At 42.2% G+C, this 27,211-nt stretch overlaps 1 protein-coding gene across 1 annotated transcript in view; it reads right to left on the bottom strand.

Annotated features, from left to right (window-relative positions):
• Positions 1-27,211, bottom strand: part of rasa3 (RAS p21 protein activator 3) — a gene marked incomplete at its 5' end in the record, with an annotated part of 32,351 nt that extends 5,140 nt beyond the window's left edge. The window contains 16 exons of the mRNA XM_079216922.1: positions 97-174; positions 474-580; positions 991-1,114; positions 1,205-1,279; positions 1,440-1,554; positions 1,914-2,062; positions 2,179-2,335; positions 3,267-3,371; positions 3,460-3,533; positions 5,509-5,581; positions 5,680-5,760; positions 9,343-9,419; positions 12,974-13,068; positions 14,204-14,307; positions 15,585-15,702; positions 27,157-27,211. Of these exons, the coding sequence (XP_079073048.1) occupies positions 97-174; positions 474-580; positions 991-1,114; positions 1,205-1,279; positions 1,440-1,554; positions 1,914-2,062; positions 2,179-2,335; positions 3,267-3,371; positions 3,460-3,533; positions 5,509-5,581; positions 5,680-5,760; positions 9,343-9,419; positions 12,974-13,068; positions 14,204-14,307; positions 15,585-15,702; positions 27,157-27,211 (1,587 nt within the window). The remainder of the gene's footprint in view (positions 1-96; positions 175-473; positions 581-990; positions 1,115-1,204; positions 1,280-1,439; positions 1,555-1,913; positions 2,063-2,178; positions 2,336-3,266; positions 3,372-3,459; positions 3,534-5,508; positions 5,582-5,679; positions 5,761-9,342; positions 9,420-12,973; positions 13,069-14,203; positions 14,308-15,584; positions 15,703-27,156) is intronic.

Here is a 27,211-nt window from a genome sequence, read left to right as displayed (position 1 = left end):
GAGGAAGATTAGAACGTTTTAGACGGAAATGCAAATAAAGTCTAGGACAGTCACGGGAATGAAGATAAAAAATGCACTACACTCAGAGAAACTTACAGATTTAGACTTGGCGAGACTTCCCAGGGTCTGGATCGTCTTGGAGATGAGGGTGAGGGTTCGAGAGGTGGCGGGATCCTATGGAGACAAAGAGACAGGAAATCCAATCTTGAAAAGCCATTACACATGACCACACCATAAAAACAGTGGTTGGACCAGAAAGACAAAGACATGTAGTGTCTTCAAAGTCAAGAATGAACTTTGAACTTCTGCTTGTATGCCAAACTGCACGAGAAGTCTTTAATGTGGCAAAAAAAGGGGAAATTTGAGCAGAAACTCCGCTTTCATAATCTAAAACATTTTCAGCAGCAGTTATTTTTAGTGGTAAATGTTTATATGTTGGTCCCATGTATGTTTGCTTTGCAAATCAGACTCACTGGATGGTGCGGCCGTAGATGGAACAAGTTGGGGGAGAGGATGGCTGGAGCGAAGAAACGCAGGAAAATAAAACTGCTCACTGCTGTGTATCGGACATCTTGGTCAACTAGAGAGAAGGAGAGACAAAAAGTATGATAGTGACGATTTATACTTAAAATATATCTTATTTTTCAGTCTGGAATAACAAAAGCATATTTGTCCTATTTGTATAGAAAGTTCCAACATTAAAAATCAAAACAGTGTGTTCCTCTTGTGACTGCAGTGTCCTGTGGCAGCCAACAGGAGGCAGCACAGCATGCGACACTGGGCGAACATACTCTAAACGCCACACATGACCATAATGAGTGTGTGGGAGGCTTCAGGGTTTTCAGGTTTGACACAAATAGCAGAGCACAAGAAGAAGAAAGTGTTCTTGGACGCCTTGCACATCCCGTTCTTTGTTGTCTATTTCCTGTTACTTAATAGCAGCTTGTTTCTTTCCTCCATCACTTGTGAGTCATTCAGAGGGCGGGTTACCTTGGAAACGGGTGGCAGCGGACTCTCTCAAAGAGAAGAAGATATCACACATGACAGTGGGACAGCGAACGCCGGAGGTGGTGATAACGTTGAAGATACGGTCCACGTAGTGACGAAGATTTTCCTGGAGAGGGGAGGCAGGGCAGATATATGTCAGATAACCCTGATCGCACAAACACACAGACAAACACACAACACACAGTCCTGCTCCTACCCTGTTCGTCTCCAGGTTCTCAGATTCTTTGAGCTTGACCGGGTCGATTTCACATGATTTGTGTTCTGTGCAGATCTGTGAAGATTTACAAAAGTATTAAAATAACGACTGATATCGGATTTAGCAAATACATTTCTGAGAGCTGCGACGGAGAAAGACACGTGACATGAATGAAATCAAGAAATGAAAAGAGTACAAACGAACAAACAAACACGGAGGAATCACAGTGCCATACCTCATCTATGATGGGTTTGAGTGTCACTTGCAGATAGTGCATTCCTGCCAGCTTCATGGTCTCGTCAATGCACTTGGAAGTCAGCGAGTTTCCCCGGAAAATGGTGTTAGGATCCCTATGCAGAGACAGGGTGTGCTTTTATGCTTACAAATCAGAAGCGCTGCCTAATAAACAACCTGCTTTTTGAGAGTTATTTAATACCCATAATGTCAGTCAAATCAAAATGTGAAGCTATTTGACCTGATGACCTCGTTTCTACAATCACTTCAATTGATAAGAATCAAGAATAAATCTGCACCGGATTCAAGTGAACTTTAGAACAAATACAACATTCAGCTGGTTTATGTTGAAGAAATGCACTCATATTAATACTAAGAATTGCTGCAGTTTATATCTGCTAGTATGACACAAGTTATTTTCTAAGTCTGGAAATTCTCCGACATCCGATTTGTCGTCCTGCGACGAGCCACTCACTGTGTGCGGTTGACTTCGGCGTGAGCGATGGTGCTGATGAAAGGCACAATCTTGCCGTAGTGGAGAAACAAGCGCACAAGGGGAATGGCGGCTTCTTGTTTCTCTCGACACACCTCCCCCAGAGTGTGAGCCGGGGACGCCGACACAGGCTGAACAGAGAGGTGAAGGTGGAGTCAACATGCAGCGTTCAAACAGTGGTGTGTAAAGCGGCAGGTAATGAGCACGAGGTGCTGCAGGACAGATAGGTGCGTTCATGTATGCTCACCGCTACATTAGCAGAGTGCAGCAGTAGATCTCTGAGGGGGGTGTAGTGTTCAGAGGGGAAGACGTGGTCCTCCGTGTAAACGATGTTCAGACGCAGAGAGCCGAGCTCCTCTACCTTCACTGACTTCCCCCCGTTCTCCCTGGGCTGGAGAAAGTACCTGAAGAAGAAAAAAAGATCAGACCGTGATCAAACTTGAAGGAATGATGGGCAACAATTGTAAAATAAAGCTTTACTAATCAGTATTTTCTTATTAACGACTTATTACACAACACATTCAGTTGTTGGACCTCATTACGAGGACAATATTCCTACGAAGCTGTTTACATGGCTGATGAAAATGAATATTCCACTAATATTTCCATTTACACGCAGCTGTGTGTACCACAACATGCCTACATCCTACAGCTATGCACTTTAAATAACTTAAACAGGACACTCAGGGAGATGTCAATAATTCAGTCACGCAACTTTATTGTTTTAGTTAACTCTCACTTGGTGAAACCGAGCTAAAAAAAGAGAGTAAATATTGGAGTTGCATTCCTCAGTTGGACTTAATCAGGACTCTAAGTAAATGCTGATGTTGCTTGATGTGTTAATAAGCAAGTGTTCACCTTATGTTGTGTTTACAAGTGTTTGTCCCCCAGCCAAAAAACGAAATTAATGAAGGTCACACATGTAAATGTAGAAAATGCTGTGACTGAATTCATTCTCACTAAATGTAAGGAGGTGATTATTCCACTCCATATTGGACTATAATGAAAACCAAATGTATATTCTCTTTGTCCATATTTCCAAAGCAGTGCTCCTATGATTCATAGTATACAGAAACAGGCTCTGTAGGAATGCCTTCCTGCTCAGTGGAATCGACCCCGGTTAATAAAACTTAAACTGTTGTCAATGTTGATACTTGTTGCTCTGGCAACACATACTCAGAATGTCAACTTACAATTATGATAAAATCAAACCAGCAGGGCACAGTACAGTATTTGTTCAGTGGGAAAGAAAAAAACAATACAAAAAGACCCAAAATGATTAAAAGCGTGTGTGTGAAAGGAGATTATGTTACGTGTGAGCGATGTTCCTCTCACCATGCGTCATGGACACCGGCCTGACCCAACGCCCGCAGAGGAACTCGCACCCCTCCCAGGAACTCATCCCCGAACTTCAGGTTACTGGCGTTCCACAGATCCACCCTGAACACAAACCACAAGGCACGGTTCAACCCCAGGAGACGCTGCGAGTTCAGCACTGGTACGAACGCAGAATCTTCTACGGGCTCACCTCAATGCTAGCTTGTCAACATCCTCTTCCTCAACATCAAACTGACGCTTTGTGTAGCTTAACGGTCGCGTCACCTAGAAAAGGAGGCAGAGTGAACATTTAGCATAAACCATGTGGAAGTCGGGAAGTCCTCCTGCTCATCACAAGGGTCATCTATCTACACGCAGAAAAACAAGCTGGTGGAACAGAGACTGAACATTGAGACTCAAACAATTCATGTCTCCAATTATTTAGATATTTCTTTGTCATATATGATTTTAAATTGAATATCTTGGCTGAATAAAACAGGCACCTTTTATACATCGAGGATGTCACTATTTTCCAACATTTATAAAAAAAACTATTTACCCCAAAATAATTGGCAGAGTTATAAATAATGAAAATAATTGGAAGTTGCAGTCCTAATTGAGACATCAGATGCTTTATTATTACATTACAAAGCATAAGATGCTCTATTCCAGTGTGGAAAACTGGATTTTCATTATTTTGTTGAAATTAGTCGTTTCGTTATTAATTAGGCCAAAGTAACCTAAAACCACCTTTAAGCTCACTATCTTGGCAGATTTGGATCAAAATGGGATTTATCAGATATCCGACTGTGACAGGGTCCATGTAAGTTTGGAGCCATGAGAAACTAAAATCCAAAACAATAAAAAAAAAAAGCACATGACAGAGACATGATAAGTGGCCTGTGTTTGCGTGTGGATTGGCGCCTCAGAAGGGGGGCTGCATGCAGAAAGCACCACAGGGTATGAGTCCTGTCCATGTGGTGGTCAGGAATAAATGAGACGGTCTTGTCAGATAGAAATCAATGGGCCAGATTGTTTGGTGGTGGTTTGTCCGAATCAATCATACTCTTGTCCTGCTGTCTTCTAGTGCTGCAGCCAGAGGGAGGAGCGACACAAAAATGTCAGAGCAGAGCGGCTAGTGAGCGAGGGTTAACGGGGGCAGTGTGAAAGAAGGTTTGTGTGTGTGTGAAAAATATCTATTAATGTCTATAATCATGATTAAAAATAAATAAAGCTTTTGAGAAAACATTCAACGAAAAAACAACTACAAAAGTAATGATATGAAAGGGACTTTGTGGGTGTGTTGGTACACAATTATCTATAAATATTAACTAATGATAGATATATGAACTGAGAGTGTTTCTTTTTGCACACTTTTCTGAACTTTCTCTTTTACATAAAAACGTATGGTATGGGTATGGTGCAAATATAATATGACACAAATATATAAAACATCCATTTTTACCAGTTAGCTAATGTAATTATGCTAACTTGCTGATGTTAATTACACAGCGCATGCCAATGTTTGTTTATCATCAATAATTAATTTTATGTTTCGTAACTCAAAGTTACGGCTACAGTTAGCGGCTAACTACAGTGTGATGCTAACCAAGGATAGCCGTATAATTCGTGCACTGCAGCCTTTGACGATCATTACATTACAGCTTGTTCAGATCAAAAGGAAAAGTACATTTTCAAGTAGCAGATTGACCCCTGGACACCAGAGGGAAACATCTCATCAACTTTTGTTTTAACTTAAACTTGATAAAATCCATGGTCAGTTGAAATTTGTCAATGAAAATCTTTATATGAAGGTTTCAGTGTTTCAAATTTCCAACATGTTGCTGAATTGCTGTCTGTGCCTGAATATCACATTTCATAACTTCATTCAGTTATTAATACATGATGGTTATTAAAAGCCCTGGACACACATGCTTCCCACTAATTCTGGTTACTCTGCTCAGATTGAAGTTGGGTGGAGCTGTGTTCAACAACACACTCCCAGCAGGTGCAATAAAAACATCAGGATGGACAGAGAGAGAGATGAACCCCGGTTTGAGCACCCACATGCTAATTAGAGATAGTCTAAGATACATACAAGAAATAAATCAACAATTATATATCGTTGTATTGTTCAGGTGTCCACATACGTTTTGAACCCACACTATCTCTCTCGCTCTGACTGATAGCCAACATGGAGACACATCTGTTCAATGACAAACAAATTACTGTTTAACAACCAACGAGCAGATACATTTACCTCAAAATAGAAAACTTCCTCAAACTGTGGATTGTTGGTTTTCCTCTTCACTTTGGTCTTCTTGGCTTCCGACCTAAGAGAAGCAGAATGAGAAAGAAAACCATGTGTTTATCGAAAGTTAACATAGGTCGAGTTTGGTGAAATCACGTCCAATCGTGTGAGCAATCAGACCTTGAAGGTCCTAGTAAGGAGACAGCAGCGTAGGGATCGCACTGGCCGTTGACGATTGGAAGACCTTGACACTCCAAAACACTGTTGAGAAACACACAAAACATAAATGAATAAGCACACTACTGTAAGAGCACACACACACACACACACACACACACACACACACACACACACACACACACACACACACACACACACACACACACATACACCTGTAACACATTAACGTGATGCTAATTAGCACTGAGTGATCTATACTCTGAATGACTTGCCTTATTGCCGAAACGTCAGGGATGATGACACTAAAAGGGGAATGGTCTAATATATAAAATATAATACAGACAAAAGCTTTTCACAAGGTGCTTCGACAGTTTTTTACAATGCTAACGTAGCTTTAATATTATTTTGGCAGCATCAAAAAAAAAAAAGGTCACCAGTCCTGCCAAGACAACTGAGAGTTGACACCCGATCCTCTGTGTGTCAACCCTCATATACAGTATAAAAACATTATCAAAGCTATTTCCAGTAAACAAGAAGAGATGCTACCTAGCATGATGCAGCAGAAAAGACATTCAGATATCGAGCCGCTTAAGACACAGATATTTTTCTCTGGAGTTTGTGGAGACCAAAGAGCTCAAAGACCAGTATCGGACCTTGATTATCAGGTGACCAGAAACACGAAATCTGAAGACACACATGACACTTAAAACTTTTGTGTGGATTCAAGAAACTTACTGCTACTCGATAGACCTTTTTTGACTTTTCACAGCAGGAAAACATAGTAATAACGATGTCGCTCATCCATTGGGTCTCCCGATAAGCAAAGCCAGTGAGACAGCATTCACAAAACCAAGGCCCTAAAATCATTAATGTTACCAATTACACATCTTCTTTCCCTCTGACAATACATCTAAATGAAAAGTTCAACTTTACTAAGTGCAAACACAACTCCGACGATTTAAAAAACATTTAGTATCTCCAAATGTCCACATCATATGTGCACATTTACAAATAAAACTGCATTTGTGACGTGGGTAATGATTACACAAGCACACACTTAAAGTGTTTGAGTGACAGAAAGACGACATCCAACGAGAGCGTCGTATCAAGCAATCCACTCAACCGCCCTCGTTGTCACAGACATAAAACATCTGGTCCATTCATGCTGCAGCTCTACTCCAACGCTGGGAGTCCTTGCTCGTACATTTTGGGCCAAGTTAAGAGCTCTCTGAGAGTTTTCTCTGCATGTGAAAATGGTCACTGGTGTCAATGCTAGGTGTGTCTGTAAGAACTGCACAAACGGAGAGAGAGGACAGATGAAAAGAGACGGGGGGAAGTAATTCCATTTGAACTGTTGGCGTAGAGTTGTGCCAATTTTAAATCCTGTGTGATCCAGCAACTACAAACACAGCACAAAGACCACTTGAGAGCGGCCGGAGAAAAAATTAAACAAAAAAGCATAGGAGAGGATATAACTTTAGATTTCTGACTCTACAACAGAGGAATCAGACTGAGAGCAAGGGAGACATAGGAAACAAAGTTGCAACAAAGGGAGAGAAAAGTTGCTCAACGTCTTTCTTTTCCAGTTCTGCTGGAAATTCAGTTTTCCATATCGCATCGCATACATTCATGCAAATGCGTATATTTAATTCAATTCAACTTTATTATCTTTGTGATTGCCTACAACATAACAGACTTGTTGTTAGAAGGTCATTTTAATTGGCCGCTGTTTTATATAGTATAAATAAAGTGTACAAGCCGACAGATATGTGCATTTTGTTTCACCAGAACACCTGTCTGTCTTTCTATCAATCTATCCATCAATCTATCAATCTGTCCATCCATCTATTCCTGTGCTCTGTGTCCAATGACATCATGCTGTGTAACGGGATTAGCAAATGGGACAGGACACCCAGCGGGTCGAATCACTTCCTGTGTGTTACGATGATGCACCACAACTCACACCACATGATAAATTACACAGCAAATTGCAGCGCTGCCCACAAATGAACTGACTAAACACACACACACACACATACACACACACACACACACACACACACAGGTTCCTAATAAGGAATAAGGAGAGGGCTGGGTTAAGCATCACTAATGCCAGAGCGCTTCCTGTCCAATAAGCTTGTTTATATAACTCCTGCTTGGCCTACTATCCAGGCCCCCCCCGCCTCTCCCCGCCTCTCCCTCTCTCACCACTGTGAGCTCTGACACGCCAGACAGCGGTGGTGGAGCAGACTTGTTTGTTTTAGTCGACATTACTCATATTAGGTTCATGTGCTTCTTTATTGTGCCCACGTAACCTGTCAAAAACTATTTGGCTCAGATAAGAGGGTAATTAATCACATCATGGTGCCAAAATCACAGGCAAAAAAAGCGGATGTGATTATGAGTCTGTGTCACTGACAGAACAGGGACATGAGTATCTTCCATAAGAAAGTGTTTGTTCTCAGATGTCATTCGAGGTATAAACCACAAGTTAACCACACCTGATAAATTGAAAAGTGAAACTAGTATATATTAAAAATATTACTTCAAGAGGAACTCCATTGATATTCACACATCCAAGTGTGTTTACAGGTTTTGGATACTTTTGTAGCCCCAGAGTGAGCTGTGCAAAATCTGATAAAGGGCCTCAAGTGATGTCACTTGAGTCAGCGTCAGTTGGAAGTTGCAAGTTTGAAGAAGAAAGAACTCGGAAGGTGTGACATGAGAAAGAAGTGAGCTCTCTCTCTCAACATTTGTTTCTCTCTCTTCGTCTTTCTGGTACATATGTGTCTTCCTCGAGAAATCTGACCAGATGACCTGCTGCTCTAAGCTCCTTACCCACACTGTGCTCTGGGAACGGAGCCACGCTGGCTCGTCATTGGTCTTTACTGCTGCATGTTACAGAAGGAGTGCTGGAGAGCAAACAAGCACACATCCACACACAGAATAATCCATCCAGACTGTGAGCATATCATTGAGCCCCGCAGACACTGAAGTTCACACATCACATACGCGTGCGGTACGTTTAAAAACACCCACAGCAGCACATGCCCACTGAAACAATGAGTAACGGCAGATTTATGAGTCAATGACGTCCATAACGTATTTATTGACATATCAAAAACAGAACAGAATTATTGTAAATGAATCCACTAAATAGTGCCCTAAGAAAAATCCATCGCATCTAAACTACTTCCTTCCGAATTCAACAGCAGGTACGTGTCCAAAATCTCACTTTACCACGCTCAAGAGGAAAAGTCATGGGATCACCAAAGTCGGCAGGGTACATCCTCTAGGGACCATGTATGTATAAATGTTGTGATATCCATCCAGTATTTTCAGAGATATTTCAGTTTGGATCAAAATGGTGGACCAACTGACATTGCAGTCCCATTGCCAGCGTTGCTAAAAATAAAAGACATCACCTGACAGTAAAACTGTTATAAAGCTTTGACAGAACATGTGTATTTTTCTGTAAACAACAGAAAAGTAACCTTTGTGACTTCAGGAAATAGTCAGGAATTTCTTCTTTTCTTCTGTTTACACATCTTAACTGCACAAGTCGATTACACAAAAGGTGTGTGTGTGTGTGTGTGTGTGTGTGTGTGTGTGTGTGTGTGTGTGTGTGTGTGTGTGTGTGTGTGTGTGTGTGTGCAGTCTCACCGTGTGGCTAGTTTATGGTTGATGACCCCACTGTCTGTGATGACTTCACTCAGACGCAGCTCCAGGTGCACTTTTCCCTGCAAAACACAAACGCACACAAATGAATACTTTTTGCGCACACAGGTTTTAATTTAAATGTTCAACGTTCTGCAGAGTGCTCATGAGCACCGTCCACCACGCAGCACGGTGCCAAAGCATGCACTTGCCCATTTGTTTGTGTGCGTGTGAGATAGAGTTGTCGTGTGACGTAAGACAAACCTCTGCTGACAACAACATGAAACTTTATCCAATTAAAACAAATAATTGTTTTAGGCTTTGTGACAATCGATCCTTCACAATGAATAATCCAACCGATTCAGCCGTAGGTCTTAAATTATAAAAACATCCTGCAAGTTATTTCAAAACACATCTGGTGGAGATCCCTGGTTTTGATTGGAGAGCGTAGATTCCAGCCGCTTCACTCTTAGATTGAATTGCCAGTTTATTAGTTTCTCTCCCAGTACTACCAGAAACAAAAAACAACACATAGCTATACACACATCACATCATACTTATGTATGAGGCTGGAATTGGTTGTAACTGTTTTCAGAAAAGGCCTGATTCATAGACGCCAAGTATTAGCCAAGTAAACAGTCAACCAATACTTCTTCTTTGATGAATCCCCATGCAACACAAAAAATACACAGCCGTGAAAAAGTGGCATTTCTCCACCAACAGAGACACTGTATGTAAATGCGAGCCCGAACGTCATGCTGGAGTTATTTTCCCTCTCTGAAGTGATTGGATTAATGACATAATGACAGCGTAGTGGTCCAGCTGTCTAGAAAAGCTCCATTAATTAACAGCATCAGTATGCAAACTCACAGGCGTTGCTCTTTCTTGGCCGATTCAAGCAGAGGGAACAAACACACGCACTTACACATGTGCGCCCAGGCCAAACAATGTGTCCTCTATTGAAAAGAGAAAAGAGACACTCTATCTTCCTACTTCATTTGATCCATCTCCCTCGCTTTCTCTCTTTTCTCTCATTCTCTCACACATCCTTCCTCTCCCCGGCTCCTCGGATGAATGTGTCTCTGTTTCAGATCGCTGCTCCAGGGCTACACACACCCATCTGTCTGCAGATGTTACTGTTCACTGTGTCTCTCACCATGTGCTGGGTGTGTGCGTACATGCGTGCGTGTGTGTGTGTGTGTGTGTGTGTGTGTGTGTGTGTAACCATGCATGTGAGTGAGTGAGTCTGCTGAAATACTGAATAGTAGAAAATGTTGCACATGTGTCAAGTGAGCCTGTGGGACAAGTGAGGGGAAAAACTCATCAGCTCACGGCTGGATTAAGAGTGTGTCTTTAAGGCATTTCCCCAAAGTTGGGTCAACTATTCATATGTGTACAAAATTACATTTACTGTTTAGTTTGTTTACAACTTGCTGAGAATACCCAATGAGAGGCGCTGACCGCATGGCAGATACAAACCGCTGCCAATCACAAAAGGCTACTAAGTTTACTTTTAAATGCTTCCATGAATTGTGCAGACTTCCCTCCACTAAACGTGTCGGTTTTTCTTAGTGGTCAAAACAGAAGTTATTTGTGTTGTTCCTAATGTTTGGACTTGGATGTGAATTTGATTGTCAGTTCTAACAAAGTAAAATAAACTGCAAACATTGCCGATTAAACGATCAACACTTGAGATGAAAAGTTAACATTTCAGTCGACACTTTCCAAAAATGAAGGAGTGATTTGCTTTTTCCTCAATCATACAAACACCATGAACATATTTCCTTAACATTCAGTGATAACCTATTATTATTATTACTCTCAACAGCAAATCTGAACCACAAGGATGCGACCCAAATACACACTTTTACTTTTTATCACAGCCAGATGTCATTAAAAAAGTGAGAATGTGGAAAATATAGTGATCTTGATCAAACTGCGTGTTCAGTCTTCCACCAGCAGATCACAAACTGAGCAAACGGGCTGCAGAGCACACAGAGGGAGCCAGGTGACTTTGACCCTGCAGGCTCAGATGTTTCAGGTGCACACATGCTGTGTTTGTTTGGGTTCTGCCCTGCTTCAAACATTAAAATGCAGAAACACTATCCCACATCAATGCACATACGGAGGTGTCTCTCTGGGTGTCGCTTGAAACCCCCAAAATATAGATACTTTTTTCATACCTTCATTTAAGGAATGTAAATATTTTCTTTTTTAATAAAAAGGAGTCACATTTCTCTCCAATTTTAAAGCATGTTTTTTTTTTTTTTTTTTGCTGAACAGCACTTCCTGTGGCCATAAGTGACAATTAGGGTTAAATACTAAAATGTAGTGGGACTGTAGAATAAGTATAGCAAGGTCATACAGTAAGCAAACCAGCTCAAACTAGCTTAGTGATGTTGCCATCTATCAAAAAACAAACTCCAAAGAAAACTTGCTCAGATTAGCTAACACTCATACCAGACTATGCAAGGTTGTATTAGCAAAACCCACAAGTGTATTGAAAGTAGCAAGGGTGTGTTTTAAGTAATGTACATTTCCACAGTGCTAATTCCGTCAGTACAGAGTCATACAATACTCATTGATGGGAGAACCAGGGAAATTAGAAAACAAATCCAGTCTCTAATACAAGCCTTTCCCAAATAAAGGCCTGGCTCTTTCTGCCGCTAACCCCGTCACTAAAGTAACTACTGAGAATTAGTGGAAGTCTGACATTAAATATTGTCTAAACTGAGGCAGTTGTACACAAAGTTTCACAAAGCAGAGAATCAAATTATTCAGAGCAAGCGACCGACACCGGCCCATTTTGGTCAATACCAAAACGCATCCAGTCCGAAAACTAAGTGTCATGTGGTTTCTGTGGGAAAGCTGAGAAACAAAAACAACTGGAGGATCTGCGAGAGAAGAGGAAGAAAAGAACAGAGAATATGGCTGTGCGGTATACCGGTTTCAGATTTCCATACGGTATTAATTTTTCATATACCGTCATACCGGTGATCACACGTAACAACTGTTGGTGCGCTAAGGCGGTCAACTAGACAGCGGTGCCGTCAGCGACCAGCACCGTCAACAAGGCGTGCATATCTGCAAGAACAGCAGGCGGCAACATTTATTTTTTACAGTTTAATACTGAGAGCGCAGTGGAGCTACTTAGCTGTCAGTGTAACTTGGTTCACTCATGATTCAAAATTACACGGCCAAAGTGCATGCTGGGAAGTTGGGCGGCGAACAGCTGTTTGTGTGGCGTGTCTTCCGGTCTGTCTCTTCCTGTTTTTTTTGTGCGCAAACTCTACCCACCATGCAATTCGGCGCTGTAATTTTATAAAAGTGTGAACCATGACTGAGCCCAGTTACACTGACAGGTAAGTAGCTCCACTGCGCTCCCAGTAATAAACTGTATAAAGTCAATGTTGCTGCCTGCTGTTGTTGCAGCTATGGATGGCTTGCTTACTGTACTGCTGTCTAGTTGACTGGTGCTGTTAATGGAACCAATGTGTTTACTTGTTTAAAAAAAGATATACCGTGAAACTGCCAGAATCTTACAAAATACCGTGATATGAATTTTTGCCCATACCGCACAGCCCTAACAGAGAAGAGTGCTTTGTTTTGTTTTTAAAATGTGTGTGTGTGTACTGACCTGCACTTCTGAGTCAGCGCTGACAGGTTGTAGCTGGAACCAGGTGTCTTTGCCGTGATATTTCTGCAGGTCCTCTTTCTTCACGGCAACCTTGCCTACACACACAGACACACAGACACATACACACATTAAAACACAAAGACAAATGAGCTCAAAACATAATTCCCTTTCCTAAAAATACATACGTACGTGCTCACATCTCTTCTTAATGCATGCAGGCACCTGGTGCAGAAATACTCCTAAAGGGTACCGTCGGTGACCTGGATATGAACTTGTCATTTCTACTCTGAAACTAACTAGTCATTTCTCTGTGAGCAACACCCATGAACACACGCACACACACACACACATGCACGCACGCACGCACGCACACGCACACGCACAAACACACACACACACACACACACACACACGCTGTTGGTGATACAAATCACATCCTTAGAACGATTTTTCAGTTGGTGGTCGGTCACAGGCACACAACCCACGAACCCACTAATATGCGCACTGACACACCCAACGACACTGACAAAAACATCCGCCCTCACTCAAACAGACACAGACTTTTTCGACCAACTATAGGGAACTTGAAACTAATTTGAACATCTTGAGTGCCGATGGTTGTTCTGATCCTCAGGTTTGATACTGACAGGAGTGATATAATCTGTACACCTGTGACCACAGCTCATTTAAATATGTAGCCGTTACATATTTAAAGATATAAAAGACTCATAATATTTAAAAATGCTATAGATATAAATGTTTAATTACCTTAAACATAAAAAATGTTTGTAACTGCTATAACACTCAATTACTTTGCTATATTTGAGCAATAACCGTTTTTCAATATCAATTTTATATCAATTAATCTGTAGATTTCTTTTAATAAAAGACAAATACCTTGATCTATATCATTTTGGAGAATAGTGAAAAGTGCCTGCCACAAGTTATATGAATTCTCAACATTTGTTTCAGATAAAATACTTATACTTGCCTTATTTCTGTCGATCATCATATTGGAAACTGTGTTTTAGACATATACCTATTTTTGGTTTTGTTTGAACCTATAAAGTTCATGCTGACATTTTGTATGTGCTAAACTCCAAATTCAAAGCATATCTATGATGGAGATTGTCTCCACACGGCTCTCAACATGGCTACAGCTAAACAAAGCACAGAGTTTGCATAACAACACAAACAGAGGGAGAGTGACTTCAGCAGCTGTTTACTCACCGATACTGGAGTCCCTCCTGAAGACGTCCCTGTCGAAGATGTAGAAGGAGAGGTGTCTGAAGCTACGTGGAATCTCACAGTAAAAGTCCTCCCCATAGAACGGACTAGAGGTGAGAGGAGACACAGGAAAACTGGGATTAGAGACTCCTCTTGTCGGATTGAGCATGTTTCACCACAAATTCAATTTGACATATTTAGCTGTTGAAAGATGAGAAAGAAGCATGTTGCGAGGTTTTCTAAAGGGACCGTGGTGCTCGGAAACGCGACAGCTTTTGTCCATAGGGTCGGCCAAAATCAACAGAAAATGAAAAACTTCTCAAAGCAGCTTCTGAGTGTGATAATCACCTGTGAAAACGATGTGTGATCAACCTCTCAATCATTCTTTATCCATCAACTAACTAACTGATTAATTGGTTAATCTGTAAACTATTTTTCAGTGTTGCTGTCTGACTGTGTGTCATTAGGGCTGCAAGCAGTGCACTTGAACCTACATACATCACAGACACAAGTCTTTACTCATTCTTGCCCAAAGATGATTGATTTTGTCCCTTGGTCAGACATAAAAAATAAAAAAAGATCACATGCATTTACATCTTGCCATGAGTCATGCGGACTCTATAGCTTGCTTGCCTCCAACAATAAGCCTGTTTGTGACCATTGGCTGGATGGTACATCAACTGCCATGCTCTGCCTCACCTAAACAACGGTCAGAGATGAATTACTGCAATGAGAATCTCGTGAGCTGAGCCCTCAGGGTTGCTGCTAACAATTACTGACTTCATGTGTAACTCCTCAGACATTATGACACAGAGGGCTGGTGGATGAATAGGCAGGCAGAGCCGCATTCATCAAGAATCCTACAAATCTTACAGGACACTGAAAGAAATTTAACTCAATTTTGTCAACTCTGTGAGTGAAAAAAGGAGGACGTGTTCTTCATGTTTTGGTTGAATCTAAAACGATAAAATTCCACTTGTAATACTGTACTTCATTATCCATGCGTTTTCTCTTTAGTGGTTTGATATATGACATATTTACACTGTCTATACAGAAGTCTGCCAAGTTTATAATAACACCGTGATACAGAGTTATTCTGGGGCCATTTATATACATACAAAATTATTTCATGAGCGATAAAGCTTGTAAAGAAAACATCTTTCATCTTTATGAAATACTATTGACGTTCAATAACATCACTTCCGTCACCTAATTTAATTTTTAATCGGCCAATTCATAAGGGGGTTGATGTTTGTGAATAACATTTTAATTTTTGTAAGTTTTGACCGCTTGACCATAATTGGACTCTCACGATTGCACCTTTCTGTGTACATACAGACTGAAAGGATGACAAACAAAAAGAGCGGAGGGCCCCTGAACGCACCAAAGGGACTTCTCTATGATCTTGGTCCTGAAGACCTCTTCTTGGTCCAGGTTGACGGTGCAGTAGCAGTCCCTCATCCTGTTTGGCCCCGGGTACGGAGGGATGTTTTTTGCTTCTCCTGCACAAAGAAAAAGGGCCGTTATTATTTAGAAAACGCTGTCGTAAGCAGTAACAATGTGTTTATTCAGGCACACTGCTGTATGCGATTACCTATTTATGAACACTGAAAGCACGGAAAGTATACAAAAGAAAAGGTATGATGTAAAATAGCTTTGAATATCCTGACCGTCGCATATATATGGTAGACTTCTTTTAAACTGGACGCAAAATATTAAGACATGCTCTCTGAAACAGACACACACATAACACACATGTGTTGTGTTGAGTGTGTGTGTTGCCAGATCTGTGAATGAAAGAATCTGCGTGGGACATTTCCTAGATCCTGCTGAAGGCCAATCTGTTCGTCAAACATGTGTGACAGATAACACTCCCTTTGACAAGAATGTGGTCCAACCACCCACCAAGACACCGACACACACACAGCTCCACTCAGTCCCTCAGGAGCAATACGTACATTATCCTCTATAAAGCATGGATTCATGTTAGCCAGTGCTCTGTTCACTTATTGGGTTTCTCTTCACCCTGAGGACCCACAGGACTCGGTAGTCTAAAGTTACACAAGTATTAATGCACCGTTGTCATGTTTGCTCCAATAACGCTCCACTATCTGCACGAGAATCTGATGCTGCCATTCAGCCGACGTCTCGCAGTTATTTCTGGCCTTAAAGGAGTAACTTCTCCATAATGGCGGCAGGAGTCTGCGTCTGGGTTTATGATGTCCGCAAGCTGACGCTTTCTCTTTCAAATTTGATGTCCAACATTTTTAGCTTGTGATGCCATAAAAACAAGCAGTGTCTACTTGGGATTTTTCCCTCTCAAATTGTTTGATTTAAAAAAAAAGAGAAAAAGTCCTTTCACATGAACAAAAACCATAGAAAAAGAGAAAATGTAAAACAATACTGGCATCTTGTATTTGTCTTTGGGAACAAGAGTACTAAATCTACCACTGGTGTGGCTTTTTTTTGGTCCTTTGTTTTAGGGTGTTAACACTTACAATTATAATTAAATATTAGCTTGAGGAACATCCAATCATCCTTTCCACAGTCGGTTCTGTAAGAACGTTTCTGTCGCTGCACTAGTAAACAAGTCAAATACCATAGAAATCCTGAGCTTTTCATTCTGCCCCCTTCAATGAATTCTGTGAATGGGAAACACTCCACTGCCATCATCCAGCTCTGACACCTCATGTTTGGGATTGCACAAGAACTGAATCGAAACACAGAACCAGTTTTCCAATACTTGAGAAGGAAAAGTTAGATGTTGCAACAATGGAAAGAAGTGAGGCGAAGGTGAGTTATCACATTAGTCATGAAGCAGTCAAAAGCATGCAATTACACTTTTTGGATAAAACCTGTGAAATATTTACACACTGGTATCTGTTCTGCAGGTGTGAATTAGTGACGCAAAAAGTCCTTCACTGAAATGTGACTGTTGTGATATTCTACGTTTGTCTCATTGTAAACCATGAAAAGGTGTTTTTTGTTTGTAGCGTGATCCAGCTTTTTCCCCAGTGCCACAGAGCTCCAGTGCCAAAAAAATATTAAAAACATATAAAAGAACAATGCCATGTCACTGGGTGTCATGTTACCTGGCTATGAACACACACACACACACACACACACACACACACACACACACACACACACACACACACACACACACACACACACACAGTCATAAATACTTACGAGTGCACTACATGTGTGCCACAACATCCACAACTAAATGTAGTCACCAACAAATGCACTATTTACTCATGTTTGAGTAATAATTGTGAAAAACTAAAGGGTGTGAATGTCGGTTTTGGAATGTTAGAGAAATGGTTGGAAAAAAATAAGGAACAAAAGCCAGGTGTATCTTCTTCTTTTTTTAGCTCTTCTACACATCGGGCTGTTGCTACAATAAAGTATTTGTCCAATACATAATTTAAATATGCAATAAGAGTGACTAATGGCCAGTTGTGAAAGAGAGCTCATCTGGTACATCTCTACCTCTGATCCATAACTAGACAGTGGATGAATATAAAACCACGCTGAGACACAGAGGAGATTAAGTGTTTCTCTGTGGGGGTTGTAGCCCAACACAGCGTTATGACTCCTTTCCCTGCAGGCTGATTCATACAGTGTGTGCACCTTTACACAACAACAACGTTCATTCACAAATTACAAAGACACCCGAGCTGAAAAACAAGACGCGCGCTCCACCGCTTCCATTTGTCGTTACAGAATCCGACTCAGTCTGTGTTTGTGTTTTGTATGTGTGAGAGCAGCGGGACGACACAAGTCTCTTTTATCTCGGTCTTTATCTCTCGTCTCCCCCGTTGTCTCCCATTCTCTCTCGTTTATTCTCCCACATTTAATTAATCTCCCTCCTGTAATCCTCCTCATTCATCTCTGCTGCCCCTGAAATCCATCCAATCTCTTTTTGTTTCTTCCAGCTCTCATTCATGACCTGTGAGGTCCCTTGATTGGATTGCACCATCCAGGATTAACACAGCTTTCTCAGCTCTGTGTGTGCGTGTGTGTGTGTGTGTGTGTGGGTGTGTGTGTGTGTGTGTGTGTGTGTGTGATGACTCAACTTGCAGCGTATAAAACAAATCTCTGTGCCAAAATCAGAGCTCCAGGAGAACGTTTATATATTGTACGGCATCTACATACATCACACACACAGTTAAGGGCACTGTGGTTAAGGATGTATAAGCAAATTTTTACTCCAAATATTGTATTTGTTTTTATATTACAGCTGACCTTTCTACAAACCCTCTTAGGCTGATGAGTGCATTTTTGTACTGCTTTTTTTCCCCCAGCAGCCAAAGGATACGTCTTGAAAATCTACTTGCGGAGACTTGAAACTGCTTGAGATAAGTAATCCATCCCAGTGAACATCTATTTGTTTTCAGCTTTCACTCATTTTTAAACTTGACGTTCAGAAATGTCGGCGAAAAGTACGCGTAGGTGGAGCCGAGTGAAACATCTCGGAATTAGAGACCAACCGGGGCAATATTATTGGACGATTATATCTCATCACAGACAGATCGGTATCAGCGTTAAGCTGACAGATGCAGAGGAGAAGATAGATTTGAGGTTATTCATAAACAGTATCCCATTACATAGTTTGTTCCCCAATGAGCGGTTAGACGTTCATATTTCCACCATAAAATGTCGTACTCAATACACATGTTAGTCACAATACTTTGATTACCACCTGAAGGGCTCCTGAGGAAATCAATACGACCAGAGAAACAGCTGGATGGAAGAGCGGTAAACTTTAACTTTAAAAGCGAAATGCAACACGGTAGGATGGAAACAGACCGAGTGTCACAACCGTCACTAGACGGTAGTGCTTTTATTTTGTTGTCTTGTCACTTCCTGTTTTACTTTGAAATCATCCTCCTGTGTCATGTCTGCTGTCTTTACTTCCTCATGTGTGATTACCTCTCCCTGCCCTGATGTGTTTCACCTGTGTCTCGTTAACTCCCCTCCCAGTGTGTATATATACTCGTGCTTCACTTGTCTCGTTGCCAGTTCGTTTTTCTTCACCTGTGAGTCAACTTACCAGCGTTTTTCCTGCCTGATATCCTGTTCTGATTCCGACGTCCCTTCGTTTCCGAGTAAGCCCGATCCCTGCCTGTACCTCTGCCGAGTTTGACTGCCTTCCTGTGAATGACCCTGGACTGTTTACGTTGGCGATTCTACTCTCCCCTGAGTGAGACAGCTGCTCTCACCACAGCGGGTCAGAGCCTTGCCGACCGGCCTCAGTCCCTCCCCAGTTACATCGGGAGAACCTTCGGCGGTCCTTCTCCAGAGACTCTATCCTGTTGCAATATTACCTTTATCAATAAAGGAATTCTTGTGAACTTTACTCTCTGCCTCGGGTCGTGCATTTGGGTTCTTTCATTAGTGCTCCGGCGTGACACCGAGACAATGAATCATAACGTACACGAAGCATGTGACTTAACAGATGAAAAACATCGTCTGTGAGGGCCGATCCTAACATCCTTCACATGAGCACGCGAAACAAACAGAAATGGCATGTATCCGTCATGATTTCCACATTGTTTTCATGGTTTGGGGTGTGACAAAACATCAACAACACAGAGCAAATATGGGATCAGTAACCCCCCGTAATCCCTTTCACTACTTCCGAATGAGTCACCACGCAATGTCAACATCACTCTGACTTACAATGCCGTCTGTCGCAATAACCAGAGTGACAGATTCCGAGTGACATCGTGCTGCTTCCTGTTCAGGGGGAGAAGGAAGTGCTGGGCAGTTGTCTTTCCGGATGAGTCGATAAGCAGCATAGTTTGCCAGTTTGAGGGAAGTTTATCACAACAGCTATATTGCGCATGTGTGTGTGTGTTTATGTTTGATGGAGAGCAAGTCTGTTACAAAGGAAAGGATAAGCTTCTCCAGTAACCTGACGTTCAACGCGTTAGATTAAAGGCTTCATTATGAAACCAGAGGGTGTGATCCTCTGTCTCAGCGCGTCTCGATATATTTCTCTCTCGCTTTCTTTTCATCCTGGTTCATGTGCGGCAGTTTTTTTTAAAATCTATGCCAGGCTTGTGTTTCGTTGCCCCTTTCGTTTTCCTTTTCAAAATTAGCTTGAACCTGATTTCACTTTCCTCTATTTCTGGTTGCATCCTCTTTTTCATCTCTTTCTCTCATTTGCTTTCTCCAGAGGCGGTGCGTTGTCTATCCTCAAGATTCTAAAGAAGCAGTAAATTAAAAAACAACAACAGCAGCAGCAGCAGCTTCTCATCAAGCATCACTGCAGCTGCCCTTGGAGAATATCTTGCCCGAGGATCTGAGCAAAAACACACACCTGTAGGCACGTGCGAGTGCTGAGGTGGTGTGTGTACACTAAATTCTGCAGAGAAATAATGATGACATGAACACCCCAAAGAGGGCGAGAATGAAGGGGAGCGCTTCGACGCATCAAAAAAGGTCGACTCCCCGCCTCATTCCTGCAGACGAAAGTGAAGAAACGGAGGCGAAGACGGAAGAAATGAGGAAGCAGAAGCGATTGAAGCAACGCTAAGGAGACGCTGAATGTGTAGCTTTGTTCCTCTTCCTCTGTTGCCAATCGGCCACGCTCATATTGCACAGCTACAAACGCACCGATTAACTTGTTATTCTTATCTTCTCGGACATAAAAACACATTCGAGGATACACCGACACGAACGCTTTCAGAGGCCGTGTGCTCGACCAACAGGCCTGGGAAACACAGGAAAGGAAAGAAGGGAGGGGGGTTGTTAGTGAGGAAAATACAAGCAGTGTACTCAATCAAGGATGAGAGAGAGAGAGAAAGAGAGAGAGAGAGAGAGAGAGAGAAAGAGAGAAGTCAGTCCGATAGAAAACTGGAGAGTGGTTAGCTTTGGAGAAAGCTACAACAGGATATGAGATGAGGGGAAAGGAATTCCAACTGGATCCAAGATGTAGTTTAAAGGCAGTGAACGGCCCCGTTACCCCTGTGTGTGTGTGTGTGTGTGTGTGTGTGTGTGTGTGTGTGTGTGTGTGTGTGTGTGTGTGTGTGTGTGTGTGGTAGAGAGACACCGTGAGAATGGAAAGAAGGACTGAAATCCGTAAGAGGACAATTTATTATCCCACAGTTAATACTCAGTTCCTTTGATGGTCCTAATTAGAGACTCAAAACAAGAACTGAAATAAAACTGTACGTCATTAGTGTCTTTCTGAAAATGACTAAACATAAAAACATTGCACACCCACAGACCCTACTCTGTGGATATATAGAGCAGTAGCTTTGATCCCACAGTAAACTATTCCTGTATCATTGAAACTAGGGCTGCAACTTGCATTTAGTTTCAATACGAGTTCATTTCGTACTCATTTACTGGATAAAATGTTAAGAAAAGCAGACAACAACACTCATTAACAGTGTTCAAATCCCCCAAGTCAAGCCTGCAATTTAGTAATGCACTTTCAGAAAGTTGGAGCCTCGTGAGAGATAGATTGAAAACAAGAATGGTTTAACAAACAACCACACGTCCTGACTTTTAGTCCCTATGTGTGCCAGACTCCAAAACCCTGAATCCTACACTTCCCGTGATGCAACAAGTGTTTTTAGACCTCCAATGCCGACGTCTTCCGAACGCAGACTTAAACCCACAAACAACTCTGGGCTGTGTGATGCAATTTTGGCGTAGTGGTCACAGTCAGAATTTCTGATCGTACGCCCCATGACAAGTAAACGTTCTGGAAACTACTACTACTAACATTGTTGGAATGCCCCTTTAAGGGGAGCTTATAACAAAACAAAAAACACTCAAATGACTATTTCTGAAAAAAGATGCAAATGGTAGCAAATATTATGTGATAATCCAAGGTGAGCATTCATCATGAGGCCCAAATTAACTCGACACCACTGAAACTAAAATAAGCAACGCCATCAGCAGGCAGTCACGTACTTTGAACCCACTCTTGCTCATCTTGAAACCCGTTAACCTCTGAAACCTGCATCTTTTTACTATTCAAGGGTGAGGCTTGTCGCAAATCGTCCCACCATGCTGTGCTGAAGTTGTCGAGGCGGGGACAAGGAGGAAAAGCGTGGAGAGGGAAAAGAAAGGGGGCGTTTACAGTTAAAGGCTGCGCGCCACAGTCTCTGTGATAAACCACCTCTCAGTTACTGATCAAACTCGCTCTCCATCTAGTGCGTCCAGGAGCTAATGTTCAAACAGGTTCGTTAGCCTCAATGGAAAACTTGAGAAGAAAACAAAAATAAAGTCAGGTGAAGTGAAGTTACACTGTGTGTGGGAAAATCAGCTGTAGAATCTGCGCACATGTTAGAAAGCAGAGTCTGAAACCTGGTGCGTTCCCCTCTGGATGCGAGTGCCATCTTTCAGACCAGTGTGGTGTCACAGCTTTACATGGCCTGGATACTTTTTTGTAATACTTTTTGTTTCGTCTTTTAAAAACATCTAGAAATAAAAATAAAAAAAGGTGACAAACGAGTACAACTCTCGCCTCCATACACTCACAAACAGGCTCGACACACAGAATGATGAAGGAGATAAGATATATTTTGCAAGCACAGGAAAGGGAGAGTCGATTGTGTGTAAATCCCTGTGTGTGGTAAACTGACATTGCTTGTGTTGCCAGAGGAGAGCAACACTGTTGTGAAACCCGATTTAATCAGTGTGTGTGTGTGTGTGCGTGTGTGCGTGTGCGTGTGCGTGTGTGTGTGTGTGTGTGTGTGTGTGTGTGAGGCCATTTGCTGCCGGCATTTGTCACCGCTTTCTGTTGAACCAATTCAACTTTTTACACAAGCAAACAATATGGCAACGTGCTTCTGACACCTCTGGGCATGTTGGGTTTTTCCCTCTGCTGATTAGCAGCAGAGTGAGTGTTTCCCAGCAGTTAGAGGTCATCCCAGAGGGGGATCCAGTCGACTTCCCCCACGGGGCGTGTGAAGGACATCCTCAAGGAGCTGCGCTCTGGGTGCAGTCCCTTTATTTATCCTTGCTGACCCTGCATGCTGGCCCTACGGCGTTACTTCCCCACTGTTTCTGCCTTCTCGTGGAGGGCACGTTACCTACAGAGTGCAGTGAGAGTCGCTGTACCCAACCCGGATTATTCCACCAGCCTAAAGCTGCCTGGGCCGAAACACGGCCTGCGTCTCAACAGTCAACAAACATGTTTACAGCAAACGACTTCCCAGAGAGCTGGCCTTCGAGGACAAAATGGAGAACCTGCCACATACATACACACGCCTGTATGTACACATATAACCACACACACACACACACCAGTTCTTAGAATTCAATCATAGCCTCATGTGATGCTTGCGATTTTTCCTAGTAATTAAATCATAGAACCCTTCAACTAAATAAGAGCGAGAGTCCTCCACAACACAAAAAAAAACATTCTCCCCCATCCCTATCCCATGTCTCAAATTCAGTCTGGACGGGAGGGAGTTTGGGAATCTCTGTTGGCCAGCTGTCAAGGGGCGGGGGGGTCTCTGTCACTGCAAACTTTTCCCTCCCAGGCTCAAGACATCGAGCCCGAGCAGCCCGAATTCAGCCGCCCACTCCGGTTTCTTCGACCACCAGCGCTTTACCGCCTCTCCACAATGTGTGTGTATTCCACATACTCTTGTTCCATCGGCCTTGCTCATCGGCCTCGGCAGTTCAGGTGAAGTAGCTCATGGGGAGAACTGCACGTTCAAGGGAGATCATCTACTCTCAGGCTAATCCAATAATATAGCGAACTCTGGAAGGATCTAAACCTTTAATTTGGGATTAAACAGCAAATTGTAAACAGGCAACAGCGAAATATGTTTAAATAAATATACCGCAGACATTTTCATGAACATGACATGTGGGTGGATGTGTTTCCCAGTGCTCTGAATCTGTCCGAGTATGTCAAACCGTTCCGAGCGGTTACAGAGAAGTCAAAAGCACACATGTTGTCGCTAATGAGTGCAAAGTCACGACTCCAGCTGTGCCCCTGAGATTCCTTCCCGTCTCTCCAAGCGCTGACGGAGACACCGCCGCTGACAGATGAGTCACAGCCCGCTCCCGTATGTGAGACACCACCTCTGTCCCCCGCTCTGCGTCTCCCTACATCTGCTTTGCATTAGACTGTTGCCATGCAGGAAAAAACACAATTCTTTTGTCGTCTATTCCAGCTAATCAGGAAGTGAATTAGGAAGATGTTTCCTGTTTCCTGTGCCCGCCAGACAGAACAGACTCGGGGGCCCGGTAGCAATGTTCGGTTTCCGAATCTCGTGTGCTCCTCCAGGACACTGAGGAGAGTCATCACCTGGTGGAGCTCAACAATAATAAGTCTTCTCTCTCTCCTGCAGATACGTATGTGAAGACAATGTTGTGCGAGGGTTACCAGGAGCGGAGCGCCGTGGGGGTCAGACTGACAGCGAGTGTGACTGCTGCTAGGTAACCAGGCGGAGTAAACTCTACTGTCGGCACCGTACAACATGTACAAGGGCTCGGAAGTGACGACAACATTAATGTTCCTCAACAAGTCGTGACATATTTATAACGTTTGGAAGCTATTTTTCTCCATAATGATGTAATTTTGCCCGTGAAGGAAGTACATTTACTCAAGTACGGTACTCGAGTACAAATGTCTAGTTACTTGTACTTTCCTGAGGTAATTTCATTTGACGATACTTCTACGACAGCTGTAAGTTACTTGTTACTTCCGTTGCCACTTGCAAATGTTTTCATTGTCGATTCATCTGCAGATTATTTTCTTGATTAATCGTTTTGGAATTAAAATGTCATGAAAAATTAGTTCAGGGTCATGTCTTCAAATATCTTGTTTTTGTCTGACTAACCGTCAATAACAATCTTCCTATTTGAGAGGCAGCATTTGCTTGAAAAAAATTATTTACAATGACAGTTCCCCATTATTTTTATGACATTTGACTAATAGACAAATTGTAGCATTTCTATATAAAAAATAAGATTTACATCCAAATTAAGTTTTAAAAAGATTCCACCTTGACCAACTACACCAGTAAAATACAATATAAATACATTCATACTAATTAATTAGAGTATAATAACTGCATTATATACATAGATTTTAACTTGCAAAAGGTATTTTACACTGTAGCATCGAGTCCATTACTTAAATAATGGATCTGGCTACTTCCTGCACCACTGCACTTTGCTGCTGTGATTAGTAAGCATGATTATATCTCAGAAGGGCGCTCCGTGGTCCTGCACTCATTCAGTTTTCATTCACAGGAACTCAACGCTGCTGGCTGACTGAACATTCATTCAGAAAGTGCAGCAATCAAAAAAAGGCCTTTGTGAGTTAACATTACAACTCCCCTCTGGCAAATCATCTCACTGGTGCTAGACTATTTGATCAACTTGGGGGTGGTTCTCCCTTCAGCTGTTTCCAGACAATTTGAACAGCAGGAAAGAGCTCAAACCCACAGCCTAACTGTACATCAGCTCAACTGAAAAAAGGGTCTAAATAATAGCTTGCATCATCACGCAGGACAACAGCTTGTATGTGTGCTTGTTGTCAGTTTTATTTTTCTCTGCTCATCCCTCCTGTCGCATGTTTGGAGTCAAAACAAACCGGACAGCGGAGCCAGGATGAATGGCTTGCCAGATGTCAGGGGAAACTGCAGCAGACGCTTTCAAAACGTCCCGTGTTGACCCGAGATAACGGCTTAGAGCAGACAGAGGAAATGATTGTTTGCTTTGCACGTTTTGATGTGAAAAAGGCAAAACAACCAAATAAACACTGTCGTAATATGGTACAGTAGGGACATATACTACGATTGCAGGGACAGTTGGTTAAATAAGGGATTTGTTGGTTGACCGAAAATTCAGTCCGACCATCAATTTGTCATTAAAATACTTTCCCAAGCAAAACTGACACACATTCTCAGATTCTAGCTTCTCAAATAGGAATTTCTGCAGCTTTTGTCGGTTTTAATTGACTGTAAATAGGCGGTAAATTGGGCTTTTTAGCTCTTGGTTGGATAAAACTAACTATTTGAAGACACCAAATAATTTGACTAATCAAGAAAATAACATTCAGATTACTGGTAATAGTGAAAATGAGTTGCAACCCTTACTTTAATACTGTACAAATCAAGAGAGCACTTTAGTTCAAAGTAAGCTTTAGGGTGCGGTGATTTCTCCCTCCTGTTTCTATATTTCTTCTCCACGGTATTCTCATTATTATTATTATAAATGTCTCATTATCTATTGTAATCCATGAGATACAAATGGTTGTAGTGTCCATTATGCAATTACTACAGTTAACAACAAAAAACTAAATTAAGAAGATCAACTTCTTGTACATACATGACAATCTCTGAATAGCACAAACACAGTCCTCTCCACTAAATCCTGCATCTCAACATGTACTCAGCCTCCTCAGATATGCAGGCACCACATGCCTCCCACAAACCAGGGGTACTCACTGGAGACCAGCTAGATATCTAAAAATAGAAATCTGGGTTAACAATCAATAGCTAGACAGTTGAGCATAACGATGTTGGGGGGAGGGTGCAATAACATGAATGGGTGGCAGCAGCTACGGTGTAATAAAGGTTTATTTGCATCTGGATATGTGCAGCTGCGGAGCATTTATGTCGCACAGACTGCTGAATATCAGCCAGCAGTTCAAGTCTCCATATGTGGACCCCGAACACACATGATTTGGATTCCTATGCCAGCTGCCAAATCCCCACAAGGCTTTGAATCTCTCGATTAGGTTACTTTTTAAAAAAAACAATTTGCGGTTTAGAGCGCTGAGAGGAAAGCGTGTGATTTGAATTACAATAACAGCAGGAACGAGACAGATCTGTACCCCCTCCCCTCCTCCCCTCCGGTCTCCAGCCCCCCTCCCTGCCTGCCTGCTTGGCCCGTTAGCATTGAGCCATCCATTGAAGCGCTCAGACTGGGGGGTAGGGATTTTTTTTTCTTCTTCTTCTTCTTACCTATTTTTATTTTAACGCTCTGGAAAACCCGTAGACCTTCCTCTTCTACCGCCAT

Source organism: Taurulus bubalis (genome assembly GCF_910589615.1).
Source record: "Taurulus bubalis genome assembly, chromosome: 4".
NCBI lineage: Eukaryota > Metazoa > Chordata > Actinopteri > Perciformes > Cottidae > Taurulus > Taurulus bubalis.
This window is presented reverse-complemented; position numbering and strand designations above follow the sequence as displayed.